The sequence below is a fragment of the Canis lupus genome, chromosome 11 (genome assembly GCF_011100685.1).
Source record: "Canis lupus familiaris isolate Mischka breed German Shepherd chromosome 11, alternate assembly UU_Cfam_GSD_1.0, whole genome shotgun sequence".
NCBI classification, from domain to species: domain Eukaryota; kingdom Metazoa; phylum Chordata; class Mammalia; order Carnivora; family Canidae; genus Canis; species Canis lupus.
Window position 1 is genome coordinate 66,051,674 of NC_049232.1, and position 15,665 is coordinate 66,067,338.

A 15,665-nucleotide genomic window follows, 5' to 3' on the forward strand; every position below is an offset into this window, starting at 1 on the left:
TACCTATGACTTTTGTTAGTAATTAAAATCAACAAGCATGAAGGGGTGCCTGGGTGGCTCAGTCAGTTAAGTGTCCGACTCTTGGTTTCGGCTCAGGTCATGATCTCATGGGTCGTGAGGTCATGCCCCGCATGGGACTCTCCACTCAGCCAGGAGTCTGCTTGAGATTGTCTCCCTTCTGCCCCTCCCCACCTCTCTAAAATAAATAAATACATCTTAAAAAAAAAAAAGAAAAAATCAATAAGCATGAAGATCACTGTGACTTTATAAACTCCTAGTGAGCGTTTTTCATGAAGTCACCATAAGGTTTTCATAAAAATCACTTTTTCCAAAAGAAACTCACACAAAGAATGAGACTTATTACTGACATTGGAAAGCAGCAGTTCTGAGGTGGGGAAGGACATGGTGGCTTCCCCTCAAGAGTTCAGAAGCCCTGGTGGCAGGGAAATAAAGTCGTTCACAGAAGAAAGGCACCATGCAACACAAACTGGAAGACTTTTTGAGCAAGAGAAACACCACTGACCACAACCACGCACTGCCAAACTCTGAAAATGAATTTATTAAGGTCCAATTAGTAAGTTTTTAATTTCAAAAAGTCCAGAATATACTCACATGAAAGTCCAAGTTCACTTCATTCACTTCCCACATAAAATGCTTTGTATTTTGTAAAAAGAATGTGCAAACACCTTTCTAACTGGCTCCCCATGTTCTTTTCACTGTGGGCACCTTACAAGTCTGCCCTCTGCTCAAATGCTGACTGAACGCACTTCTTCCTTCCTAGACAAAACAATTCTACTGGACATCTTTCTCTTAAACATACTCCCAACGTTCCCATACCTGCTTCATGACTGGGACTTTACTGGTTACTTATTATAACAAATTGGTGCAATAACTAGTTCATCTGGACAATCCATTGAACAGATATCACCTACGATGGTGGCAGTCTATTGGAGGTGATTCCGAAGGAATACACAGTATCCAGTCACATACCAACACACTCAACCCATTTGCTACAGGAGGGTCTCGAGCCATTTAAATGAAGATCCTTTATTCACTTGGTATGTTTCATTTCTTTGCATTGTCTTCACCTCTACATTACAGTTGTGGCTACCAAGAGCTGGAAATTGGCTCCTTGGACAAAATTTGGGATTGCTAGACATATTAATTAGGGCGTCCTGGTTATTTGTGACAACTGTTTCCAGTCCATCTGTGATATAAAAAGAAGTCACTCTCAACTCAAGTGACCACTGCATTTCTTATGTAAAACGGCAACTTAAGTAGCTTTCCTCTCAACTGCCACTCCTGTGGTGCAAAGCAGGAAATCCCTTTTTAGAAAAGGTAAGAGCATAAAAAGACATTTCACATTTAAAAAAGAAAATCCTTCATGGGAATATGTCCTAAGTAAATAATCAATTACATGGACAAAGTTTTATGTACACAGAATTTCTGCAATGTTATTTATAACAGCGAAAATTAGAAATGACCTAAGTAGCCAACAATGTGGGAACGGTTAAATAAACGGAGTTGCATCCATTAAGTGGAATATTGTATAGCCATTAAAATTATGTTTTTATAAAATTTTTAATGCCATAGGAAATTGTGACAACTCTGCAGTGGAAGAAAAACACTGGTTATAAAATTGTTTACGTATGATGCCAATTACATAAAAAGGTATATAATATACATAGAGGCATACACAAGGGGAAAAGCTGTTAACGGTGGTTACTTCTGGGTTGTGATATTACCAGTAATTATTTTTTTCTCTTTTATACATTTCTGTATTTTTCAAGTTTTCTACAATGACTATGTATTATTTTATAATACAGAAAAACACAGGCTATTAAAACATTCCTCTGATGTACTGATAATTAGAATGCACTTGGAGATTATAAATATGTGGGAACAATAGTACTGCATTTCATCTCCAGTAACTTTTTTTTAGAGTACATATTCTTTTGGTAATAAATTTACATTCCCGGTTTTAGATGTGTTATAACACTTTGATAAAAAGGTAATATTAGAGCACTGTTTCATAGCCTAAACAAATACTGGCTTTGACATCTAGGTTCTTCTATGTCCTAGAAGATTTAAAATTTTTAATACCCTTTTTATCTTTTTAAGTAAGGCATACTGCATACATACATTACATGCATGCTTTCTAAAAAATAATTCTAATTTACAGTTTCCCTACATAAGGAAAAAAAATGGAGTTAATGAAAGTTTAAAAACAGCCTATAGTCTTATCCATCACAAGCATGCTGACAGGCATAAACATGTTTATTAAATGAAATGTATCATTTAGAAATAAAAAAAAAGGGAAGCCTGTATGTAGAAGAAGTTGTGGATTCAATTAGTCAGAATTTATTCTGACTTGCACCAAACCACACAAAATCTTTTGAAGTCTAGTTAGTGTAGTCTAAATGGACACTCCAGAGTCTGTTTATGAATTCCATTGCAAGATCTTCACTTTCTACTTTCAAAAGGAAGGGGGATCAGGATGAGGGTGGTCACATAAGCTAATTTGCAACATCTCTCAAGTCTTGTTGGGTCTAGGAACAAATACTGCCATTGGTTAGTGTTTAAGTACACGAGTTTATTTTTCCTCTCTCTCTCACACCCCACACCTTGCCCTGGCATCTGGGTAGGGGGAGGCTGTTCATCCCTCAATCAAGGATGGCTGGCTTCTCATCTTAGTTGCCTTTCTAAACCACAGAGTGGTCATTGCTGTGAACTCCGGCCAAGATGGTGTGGTTGAGGGAGGAAGCTGAGCGGTCAGAGCCTTCCGTGGGGCCGCTGGTGCTGTCACTGCGCTGGCAGCAGAGGATCTGTCTGAAGGTGGCGCTCATCTCCTTGTCGCGGTAGGAGTAGATGATGGGGTTCATGGCGGAGTTGAACTCAGCGAGCAGAAGGAAAAACTTCTCGTAGGCCAGGACATCACACTGAGGACAGCACACATCGAGAAGTAACAGGACCAACCCAGGAGTCCAGCAGATGATAAAGGCACCTACAAAGACAGGGATCAAGAAGATTTTCAAAAAGAAGAACAGAAAAAAATACATAATTATGAAGCAAGCAACCGTAATGTGAAATGACTTCAGTTCAATGTAAAAATGCTGAGATTCAAAGCCACCGGATCATCATCTGAAATGAAATGCTAATTTTCGGAGTGGGGGGGGGGGGGAAGAACAGAAGAAAGTTTTAATGTTAAAATAATTTATAGAATCTCACTGATTCAGACCCTACTAAAATTTGAGTATTTACAAGACAATGATGATCATTACTTTGAGCAAAGCTTAGCAACTGAGATATGAATGACTGCATTGGGTATACACACCTCAACACCTACAAGGGGGGGGGGGGGAGTTTCAGCAGTATAATGTTGTTTTAGGGCAAAAAGTAAGTCTGTGACAAATGCCCCTTAATGTTTAATTAAGGAATATTTTCTGAATTCAGGTTGAATGGACCCAAATCCTTGCTTTGTTATTTAAAAAACTGGGTGATGGGGCACCTGGGTGGCTCAGTGGTTGAGCGTCTGCCTTTGGCTCAGGTCATGATCCTGGGTCCTGGGATCCAGTCCCGCATTAGGCTCCCTAGAGGGAGCCTGCTTCTCCCTCTGCCTATGTCTCTGCCTCTCTATGTCTCTCATGAATAAATAAAATCTTTAAAAAAAAATAAAAATAAAAATAAAAAAATAACTGGGTGAATTTAGGCAATTATTTTCTTCCGTTTTCTGACGTGGAAAAAGAGAACTTATATTTAGCTCATCAGGTTTGGTGTAAGGAGTAAATGAGTGCTAAGAAAATAATTGTTAAGTATGTATTTTAGCAATGACAACAATAATACTGTTTTTATCTGCTCAGCATCATATTTCCAGCGATATGACGGATGTTTACTTTTTATTCAACCATCCCTGAAAAGATGCTGTTCTGTATGCTTTAAAAAATACTAACTCACTGAATCTGCACAACACCATATGAGAGAGAAACCATTATCCCTTCAAATGAAGGGACTGAGAAAACACTATGTTGTATTTCTGCTCCCTGGACTTCATAAAACCTTATTTATTTATTTATTTATTTATTTATTTATTTATTTATTTATTTATTTATTTATTTTTAATAATAAATTTATTTTTTATTGGTGTTCAATTTGCCAACATACAGAATAAGACCCAGTGCTCATCCCATCAAGTGCCCCCCTCAGTGCCCGTCACCCATTGACCCCCACCCCCCACCCTCCTCCCCTTCCACCACCCCTAGTTCCTTTCCCAGAGTTAGGAGTCTTTATGTTCTGTCTCCCTTTCTGATATTTCCTACCAATTTCTTCTCCCTTCCCTTCTATTCCTTTTCACTATTATTTATATTCCCCAAATGAATGAGAACATATAATGTTTGTCCTTCTCCGATTGACTCATTTCAAACCTAAATAATTTAAACCAAATTTTATGCTTTAGCTGTTTCATTACTTTAGATCAACTTTTCCTTTCCTCCGAACCATACTGAATTGTTAAGATCTTACTAGAACTGTCCAAAAGCATGGAAATACAGACTATATTCTTAATTTCAGTTGACTTTGTTCCTAAAATCACTCATTTGGCTCCCAGGGAAAATGGAAATTGTGAAACAGCACTAAAATCTACCTTGTTATTCCAGGATCTGCTGTCGGCCAAGAGGACACGGGTCAGCAGAACCGGTGGGCACCATCACCTCCCCTTACAGCTTCACCCCATATATATAACCAGGCTCCACGGGAAACACACGGTGAACACGGATGACCACTGAAGTGCAACTGCATCTTCAGACTGCAATGGCATTGGCCTCAGTAGATTCAGGCTTGGACTGGGGTCGTGGATTTGGACTAGCCTCAAGGAGTGAGTTTTGTAAAATGTAAACACATGAGATTTAGTCTCCAAAAACAGCCCCGTTTTAAATGCGAGCTTTCTTCCTTGAACCTATTCCGCAGGGAAATGAAAATAAAGGAGGAAAGTACCCTCCTCAAGCTCTTTGTTCGAAAACACAAATGTGTATTGGTTTTCAACTGCTGTTCACTTTGAAGACTGTCCAAGGTACTTCATTTTCTATTAAATACAATACCTTAGACTTGCCTTAGATAGAAAGAAAAAAATATTTCAAATATCAGGAGATAATAGCCAAGGACCTATTTGAACTTCAAGTAAAAATGTTAATAAAGCATTCATTCCAAGTCCTTGAATTTCCTTGCTTGAAAATCACTCAGAAAGCTAAACATAAAGGGAAGTCAAAGGAATGCCTCTTGGGTTTCAGAAATAATGCATTATTCATTGAGAAGCCAGGAAGGGAATGATTCTCAGGGTGGAAAATGCTTGGATGGAAAATGCATGGTCCCATTATTCCATTTACTTGGAAACTAAAAACACGCAGGCCCTTCATGAATGGGAGAGCATTCTTGCAAGTTTCCTTTCCCTTTCTTTTATCAAAGCTCTAATTGAACTCAAAATCAGAGCTTGATTAGATACCAGCAACATGCATCTCAACAGATTTATTTTAAATAAAATGATCTTTTTCTCCTCCCGGGCAGCAGAAGGGAACATCCTTATTCTCATAGACTTTAAGTGACTGCATTCAGCTATGGGTCATTTGTTGTTTAAGAATTTCTTCCATTTTTTAAATTAAAAAAGAGCAAGATCTTTTCAATAAAAGCCAGAGTCTCAGAAACTAACCCTTGGGTCTTACTTTTAGACCAAAAAAAAAAAAGGAGGCAAGAAGATTTGTTTGATCAGAGACAGGAAGTGGGAAACACCAGGCTGATACAGGAGCTAATACATGCGGACACTTCATTGAGGAACTTGGAATCATCTCCCTTCTTCACTGAAAGCAACTGTTTTTAGTACTGTGATCAAGCCCAACCCACAGTCCCAATACTCTGGTTCTTCAAGACTCGATTGAGTCATTTGAGGCTACTCACAGTACAGGCCTCAAAAATCAACATCTAAAACCAATCACACAGTTTTCCAGTATTTTCTCTTCCCTTCTCTTTCACGGAGGTGCCAACGACCAAACTGACCAAAAATGAAGATGGACTACGGATATGGAACAAAGGTGCTGAGGCTTCTAAACAACAGTGAGTGGGGGTGCCTAGCTGGCTCGGTCAGTAGAGCGTGCAACTCTTGATCTTGGGATTGTAAATTTGGGCCCCACATTGGATGCAGAGATTATTTAAAAATAAAATCTTTTAAAAAATAAACAGTGAGTGTGAATGTTACGAAATCAAGTTTGCTCAAAGTATGGGTTTACCCCCAGGCTTCTAAAACCAAAAACTACATAAACCCAGGCCCCTATAAGTAATAAGTAGCCAACCATAATTCAATTGGGTGATAGGACTTGAGACATGGATTATGGACCCTATCAACTTAATCTGTAGAGACTCAAGTGCATACCTGTAGCAGGTTAGTAAGAGTAAAAAGGATTTCCATCTCCCTGTCAGTAAAGTAGAAAAGTGACAGCACCCTGTCTACTCCACAGGGTGTGGTGAGAATCACATTAAGGCAAGACATGTAAAAGCTCTCTATACACTGTGCATCTACTTGACTCTACTACCTATAGCCATTGTGGGTAGCACGAGAGAAGGCTGATGGAGAGCACACTACCAGAGCAGATTTCCTCTAAGGGCAGAATGTGGAAACACATTTTGGACTGTAGAAAACCTGGCATTTCAAAAAGTTCTAATGACACCACCTCGACTCTAAGAGATTCCAAGGACTTGCTGTTGAGTATAAGGAGGATAAGAAGAAGAAAAAGAGAGGGAATGCAGAGAAGCATGGGAGCCCTAAATCACCTTGGAGGTTCTCATGTGTCAACTCAATGCCTATACCAAGATGGCAAATGAAATGATGTGATGCTCAGTGGGGACACTGCTTTCCAGAACATTTCTGATGGACATAGTCCCATAGACCAAGGCCTAAAACCAAGGTATCATATGCAACAGTAGGAAAGTAAGAGGAAGTATAAGTAGTTTATAGTTATTGTAACGTCTGTCATGAAGGCCTGTGTATCTGGCTAAGACATTTGAAATTTCTCCAGGGTGGCACACTAGTTCTCAGACCCGGCCACATTTTGCAACAACCCATGGGAGATTATAAGAACCATCTCACCTACTTCCCCCATAAGATTTTAATGTCATTGGCCTCACTGCAGAACACAATAATAGAATGGAAGAAGAAAATAAACTGGATTAGAATCAAGACAGAAACACTGGATGTTTCCAAATTCGAGAAGGGAAATGATGAAAGTCTGAATCATGGCAATGGCAACGTGGATGAATAGGAAAGGATCAGTAGAGTATTTAGGAGATGGAGTGCATGAAATGGGTAAGGTACAAAGAGTCCCAATTTCCAGGGGGGTGAAGGAAAAACAATGCTATCTTTCACTGAAGGAGGAACCACAGGAAAAAGGGCTGATCGGGGTTTCTGGGGGAAGATGAGGAGACTAGGGATGATGAGTGCGAGTTTCCCCATCTGTGGTCTTGAGGCACCTGCCAGACTTCAGATGCAGATGTCTTAAGGGCATGGTAGGCTCATGGCAAGTAGAGTCCTGGAAAACTGTCTCCCAGAATGCTGAACAAGAGTGGTTACCTTCTGCACTATTTGTCCATGTTACAAGTAACTCAGGTAGCTGGATACTGAAAAAATATCCCTGGGTTAGAATAAAATAGCTGAAGTTACTCTCCTCTTAGAACAAGCTTCATTCCTTTCTTACGCATCTGTCAAATCAATCTGTGAGGGCTCCGATGCCCACAAAGATGGAAGAAGAGGTGCTGGAATGTAGACGTGAAAGTCAGGGGGGAAGGAGGCTGTTTTGGAACAACAGGTCACAGCTGCAGAACCAGATCACATTACCACACCTTCCCTCAAATCTACACAACCTCACCGGCTGAATAATGCTTACCATCTGGTCCCACAATTAGAGTCTTTTTTTCCTAGAGTGACTTTTCCCTAACGAGCTGAACTTTGCTTACATATGGAACATAAGAATCAACGTAAAAGAGAGAAAACCTTTGACAGAGAAGGCGGCTAGGGAAAGAGCCCAAGTTTTTGACAAAGGAAAACCAGAAAACATTTCCAGTCTGGCTGGCAAATTTTGTGTTTTTACCCCAAAACCAGACAGCCCACAGATCTAAAACAAGTCAAGGTTAACCCAGTTCCATACCAGGGTTGTGTTCAAGTCAACCTCTTCGTCGGCCTCTCTCTTCTTGTTTCTCCAAGGATCTAAGAAACAGTCTAATCTCAGAGGCTTGTGGTAGAGGCTGAAGGGGAAAATAAATGTTCAAATACATGCACTCCTTCCATTGCCACTAAATTGTGCATGGGTATCTTGGGATCCCCAAATTCCGTCCAATTTCTGTAGTTATATTATGATTTCTGCTATTAAGGAACACATAAACAATATGGCTAAGAAATCCTTCTAAACTATGTATCATCTTAAAAGAGGCTGTTAGATAACAGACCACAGATAAAAAAGCTTTTTCTTAGGTCTAGCAGTCGAGGGGTCACTGCAATTGAGATGTAAACGACTTTCTGAAATTAAAGTTTTTTTCTGAAAGAATAAACTCGACCCTTTATAAAATCCATTTCCTAGAACACCGAGAAGATAAAATTAATACACTTCTGCTTCTTCATGGTCAAAGCAAATGCTTCATACATTGAAAGTTGCATGATTTCATTCATCGTGCGAGGTACTCCAATGTTTCCTTCACTCCCGAGAGCAACATTTATCCTTTAAGGAAGGATATGAGCAATATACAGATCTTGGGGTGCCTGGCTGGCTCAGTGCGTGGAGCTTGCAACTCTTGATCTCTGGGTTATGAGTTCGAGCCCCACTCTGGGTGTAGAGGTTACACAAAAATAAAATCTTAAAAATAACAACAGCAACATATAGACCTCAGAGCAGAATGTATTATTCATTACGTTTTCTTTTGAATAAAAGTTTTAGCTAAACTGTCTTTAGCAACACAACAACTGGCTCTCCCACACACAGAGAATGCCAACACTGCTTCGCTTGGAGTATTTTACACTCTCCTTCACGCTAAACTACTGAGTACATACACATACCTACGCCCCCCCATCCTACAACAGACTGTCAATCTCATCCTGCAACTGGACATGGGAAAGCATATGCTGCAGCAGCTTGCATGCCAGTGTCACCTCTTACAGAAGAACATCTGTGCTTGACAACAGTGAGTAGAAACCACTTCTCCACGGCTACAACCCTAGCCAAGTAAGCAATACCTTTCATCTGCCTATTGCAACAGGCTCCTAACCAATTCCTCTTCCTCCATGCCTCTTCCCTAAAGCTTGCACAGAAGAGCCAAAATGATCTTTCATAAGTGTAAGTCAATTCATATTACATCACTTTCCTGCTTAAAATCCTACGAAAGCTTTCTTCTTGAACCCCTTACCGTGATCCGTAATGCCCCATAGGACTGGCCGCTCATCCCTCATTGCCTAGATTCTAATCACACATGCCAAGCTCATTCTGGTCTCAGGGCCTCTGCGTTGACGCCTTCTTTACCTAGGAACACTCCTTCTGTAGATCCTCACGTCTACTTACTTACTATTAAATATTGCTTCCTCAAAAGCTACCCCTGGTTATTCTAATGCTGCACACCTTCCCCACTACACTCTTTCCTATCTTGTCATCTCTGTACTGCTTATCTATAGACCCAAAAATCTCTTATTGATTTAACATGTTTATTTTCTATCTTCCTTCAATGAGAATGTCAGCCTTGTAAAGGAAGTAAATGTCGTCTCCGTCACGTCTGGATCTCTTGCACCTAGAACAGTAGCTGCCTACGGTGGACAATCAATGTGTCTGTCACACAAAAGTCACATGTAACTGCCCAATATACCTATCCAAAACAAGGAAAATTAATTAGCAATAAGGTCACTGAGTAAGGTTTGGAAAATAAACACTGATGCCAACAGGATGCAAGGTCTTTCTCTGACTGGGTTCTACAGTGCATTCAAGAGGGAATGAGGTGGACCCTGGAGGCAAAAGTCTTACCACATATGCATTTGTTACTGTAGCATAAAACTAGTCTACTGCTAACAATCCTGATGGATACCAGATTATCTATGGAATCTTCTGAGTTCTGGAGAAACATGTTGGGTTTATGCATTGGGTTAATGCATTACCCATGTTGCTGCCCTGGATCCTGCAGGAGCTACCTAGAAAAAATCACTAATCAACCTGGCCCAGCTTTGTGTTAATCCCTCAGGATTCAAAGTTCCATGTAGGGGCATAAGAGAGGCCATGATTAAGTCTCATACCCACACCCTAGCTATCAGGGAATAGGGAGAGAGAATATATTCTATCCCTTGGCATATAATTTCTTACTATCCTTCTTATACTTCTAATCACTTATCATCATAATCAGCATTCATGCATAATACTCAATGTGAATATTCACAACACTTTTCCAAGTGTCATACCTGTATTGGTGTGTTGTTTTCATATGTTTGTGTCCTGATAATTTATAACAGGCTGCTTACCTCAAAGAAGATCCATAATTTATGAGAGGATAAGGATAATTCTCATTAACCTAATTTTTCTTCCCAGCGTAGTATATCAGCTGCTTTCCTTTCAGCGATTGATGTCTAAAGAATGGTCTGAAGCTAAGTTCTTGAATTATTACATCTTTTTTTCCCTTTATGGAAAGTTTGAAAAATGTAGAAAAATATAAATAGGAAATTTTAAAAATTACTTAGAGTCCTGCAGTCTAGAGATACTTTAGTATGTGATCTTGTACTTTTATTAAAGTGTTGCTTCTTTTAAATTCTAAATGTGTGCCTTCTTTTCTGATTGCATAGGAAATTAACATGGAATGACTGTTTATTAGTGATGGGGAAGCGAATTAGATCTTTTATCTTTAGGAACATTATTTTGTTATCTGATTGGTGTTTATATATAGGGATGTGCCCTAATTTGGTCAATACAATGTCCTCTTGAATCTGTGAGAACATTAACTATAATTTATTTGAAGCTGCTTTTTGTTTCCTGGAATACATCTGTTTCAGTGTAAGATACTGCAATAAATGCAAAATCCACTGCAGGGACACCACACTTCAGGGAATGTGTATTTATGATGCAGAAGACTTTCCTGAATAGGGGACTCCCTTGGGAAGTAAATTGCCATCAAAGCCAGCTTTGTCCTAACCCTAAAATACCCAGTGATGCCATCTAATGGGTAGGCTAAATACGTGTTAAACAATCACATGGGGAGAAGCGTGCTTCTCTGAACGTTCTTATCTATGAACAGTGAATACGAGGTTGCAATAATGTTTAAATAAAACAGAAATAGCATGGCCATCTCGTTAGCTCCAAATTCGAAGAAATCAAGAGACAGCTAGCAAACTAAAAATGCACTGAGTTATATGTCCTTACACATCCAAGGCCATAGCCATAGCCATACCCCACTTCCAGCTATAGCTAATACTCTCTGAGAGTAGTATACGACCCATCAGCACACAAAACAGGAAATGGTTAAATTTACTTTTAATAAAACCAATACATATTAAACTATGTTAAAATGGATCACCATCTCTCCCTTTCCTCCCTAAACATGTTTTCTGATTTCTACCCAGCTCTTTTCTGGAGTGAACAAGCCGAGGATAAGACTGGCTCACCAGAGCATTACCATAAACAGTGCTCCTCCAAACGCCTACCAAAGCATTTTCTTGTGAGTGCTTACTATTCTCAAATGACAGATTTTAAGCTTATACAAATATAATTTATAAATATGCACACATGTATACTATGAATGCATACATAACACATGTGTGTATATACTTGTGTGTGTGTGTGTGTGTGTGTATATATATATATATATATATATATATATATATATATATATATATTCATACCCACATCCAGAACAGTCATTGCATTTTAGTGTCTTTAAAAAAAAGAGAGAGATTTATTTTCTTTTACACACAGTAAACTTGAGACCCAAACAAAGAAGGATGCCACTTAACATATTCTTTACATTGAAAATAATTCACCATTCTCAGAACAGTGAAATCTGTTTTGCCTTCTGAACCTAATGGTTGCAAATTTTTTTAAAAAGCAAACTTCACCCCTTATTTTAAAAATAATAAATCTTAAATCTCACTGAAAATCAATGTTGTCAACTCCAGACCAACATCAACTAACTCAGAAAGTGATACTAAACATATCGCATGACTGTGGTCCAGCTGTTTCCAAGGTAATTTGAATAATATTTATTCCTTTAAAAAGATAAATAAAATCCACCCCCCAGAATCTTTCCCTAGCAAAAGTTCAACATAAACAAGGAATTTATAATTGGTTTTACAACATAAACAGGGATTTATAATTGGTTTTGCAACGTATTTAATTTTTAGCTATGAGTTAAGATTCTCCCAAAATGACGCAAGTCTGAAAAATGAGTACTAAAATCTGGTTGAAAATATTCACAGAATGTAGCTGATGATAGTATCCTATGGATTTCATTTCTTTACAGTTCATGAACTACTGGCACGGATCAGCAAGATATGTATTACTCAAGAGACAAACTCCGAGGACAAAGAAATGTGATAACAATTTCATTTATAATTCACTTCCTTACAAACAAAATGGGGGAAAATATTTAACCTAAAAGCAAATTCAGAAAATTTTGTGAAATATTCTTGCAACCCAAAATGTTTCAAAGTTATACGTATATATGGACAGCCCGGGTGGCTCAGCAGTTTAGCACCACCTTCGGCCCAGGGCGTGACCCTGGGGTCCCAGGATCGAGTCCCACGTCAGGCTCCCTGTATGGGGCCTGCTTCTCCCTCTGCCTGTGTCTCTGCCTCTCTCTGTCTCTCATGAATAAATAGATAAAATCTTTTAAAAAAATTATACATGTATAAATATATATTGTATATATACTTTTTTTTAAAAAAAGTCAAACAACATGAAAAGAAGAACAGCAGAGACAGTAAATATAATTGTTCTTTTTAATATTGGCTAGCCCTCCTACAGTGGCTGAATGTTCTGGATTGATATTTACGAAGCACAGATTCTTGGCAGAAGAGGAGGGAGACACAGTCTGTTCTGCTAGAATATGATAGCTGTGTGCCTATGATACCTCTCATTATCAAAAACTTTTAAGTCTGAAAAACAAGCTGTAAAAGCAATCACTCAATTGGGAAGCGGGTATTTAGGTTAAAGAGCTCCAGATTTAAAATCATAAGCATATTTTCCTACATGAATTTCAATTATTTTAACTACAAATTCAGAGCAAAACATTGGTTGCTTGAAACTAACAAAACTAAGATTAAATATCACAAAGCAAATTCTAAGACATAAATCCCAAACAAAAGTCTATCAGTTCTAAAGCATTCAAAATAAACTACAACAGGGATCCCTGGGTGGCGCAGCGGTTTGGCGCCTGCCTTTGGGCCCAGGGCGCGATCCTGGAGACCCGGGATCGAATCCCACGTCGAGCTCCCGGTGTATGGAGCCTGCTTCTCCTTCTGCCTATGTCTCTGCCTCTCTCTCTCTCTCTCTCTCTCTCTCTCTCTGTGTGACTATCATAAATAAATAAAAATTTAAAAAAAAAGAAAATTTAAAAAATTCAAAATAAACTACAATAATATCACTTCTGGGAATTTGTCGCACAGACTTACACACAATTGCGCATGTGCAAGGAATTATTTGGAGCATTATTTTCCAGTTTAATTCCAGTATAGTTTGATTCCAATATAACATACAGTGTTATATTAGTTTCAGGTGTACATTATAGTGATTAAAAAATTCTATACATGACCCAGTGCTCATCGTGGTAAGTGTCCTCTTAATTCCCATCATCTATTTCATCCATCCACACCCCTACACCCCCTCTGGTAATCATCAGTTTGTTCCCTGTAATTAAGACTATTTCTTGGTTTGTCTTTTTTTTTTTTTATTCGTTCGTTTTTTAATTTCACCTACAGATAAAATCATATGGTATTTGTCTTTCTCTGACTGACTTCACTTAGCATTATACCCTCCACCTCCATCCATGTTGTTACAAATGGCAAGATTTCATTCTCTTTCATGGCTGAGTAATAGTCTATTGTATATATACACACCACATCTTCTTCATCCATCAATAAACCGATGGTCATTTGGGCTGCTTCCAAAATTTGGCTACTGTAAATAATGTTACAATAAACATAAGGGGGCATTCTCTTTTCAAATTAGTGTTTTCATATTCTTTGGGTTAATACCCAGTAGTGGAATTACTGGATTATGTGGTATTTTTAGTTTTTTGAGGAACCTCCATACTGTTTTCTGCAGTGGCCATATCAGTTTGCATTCCCACCAACAGTGCATGGGGGTTTCTTTTTCCCCAAATCATCACCAACACTTGTTGTTTTTCAGTGTTGTTTATTTTTATTTTTAAAAATAAGAAATAGTCTAGGTCATCACAAGTAGAAAAGTAAATTATATTGTATTCATAAAGTGGAATCCTTTTCAACTTTTTAAAGTTATTAAGATATTCTATCCTGTCTGATACCAAATGATCTCCAAGATATGTTGTCAAGTAAAAAAAAAAAAAAGATAAAGAAAAATACGTATAATATGCCATCAATTGTGCTTTAACAGCAACCAAAAAAGCATGTGCAAGCTCAAACACAGATACCCTATAATAAGACCCAATTAAAGCTACCAATAAATTTAAAAAGCATTTAGAACATGAAATTATAAAAATGATGCTTAAATGTTTTATTTGAACTCAAAATACCAATATGTATTCATTTGCCAATCCTTTAATATAGAGCCAAGACTTTATATGTGAATTTGGGTCTGCTAATTGGAGCTCTGTAACATCTTCCACACAAAGCCACACCAATAAAAGCATCACACATTACTTCCAAATTGGCTCCTTCAAAGTGGAGTCAGAACTTTAAAATTCTTGTAAAGCAGTTTGAGTACAAAAATCTTGCAGATTTTTTATGGTTTCTCCAAACTTCGAGTTGTTCTCATCAGCAAATCTAAAGCAATTTCTTTTTGCAACTTGCTGTCATTAAATATTAACAAAATATCCACCTCAGTTTTCCCAGAAACATCTTGTTGTATTCATTTTTATTCAATACTGTAATACTTAATTAGTTACACTATTATTAGAATTACTTGGCATAAACAGCATCAGGAGCAAAAATGAATTGGAGCTGAATTACTTGGTTTTGAGGCTACAGTCTACTGGCTTTTTTATTCATCTAAGTATATGTGTGCGTACTATATGCCAGGTACCATCCTTGGTACTGGGATGCCACAGTGAATCCGGAAGAAAGAAATCTCTCCTCTCATTGAGCTTAGGTTCTAGAAGGGATGTGAAAGACAACAAAATACACAAAATCGCTTACAGAGGGGGATGGCATTTGTAGACTGGGGGAGCAGGTGTGGAAGCAAGGAGTGCAGCTGGAGGCTCATATAGAAATCTAGACAAGAGACAATGATGGCTTTGAACATGGGAAGGTGATCACGGATGTACGCTGATGGTAACACTTATCTATGTTGCTAAGAGAATGGATGCTGGAGAGAGAGAGAGAGAGAGAGAGAGAGAGAGAGAGAGAGGAGTCAGGAAGCCTGCAAGCAACTGAAATAAAGGACTGAGTGCCAAGGAGGTCACTGATAATAGGTCAG

The 15,665-nt window shown here is 38.4% G+C and overlaps 1 protein-coding gene across 5 annotated transcripts in view; it reads right to left on the reverse strand.

Moving 5' to 3' along the window:
• Positions 1-536: 536 nt before the first annotated feature.
• Positions 537-15,665, reverse strand: part of LPAR1 (lysophosphatidic acid receptor 1) — a 132,016-nt gene continuing 116,887 nt past the window's right edge. For 4 of the 5 annotated variants that reach the window (XM_038553087.1, XM_038553088.1, XM_038553090.1 and 1 more), the window contains exon 4: positions 2,703-3,004. In XM_038553087.1, the coding sequence (XP_038409015.1) occupies positions 2,703-3,004 (302 nt within the window). Of the gene's footprint in view, positions 3,005-15,665 lie in introns of all 5 variants that reach the window. The other variant, XM_038553091.1, reaches the window with a different exon arrangement.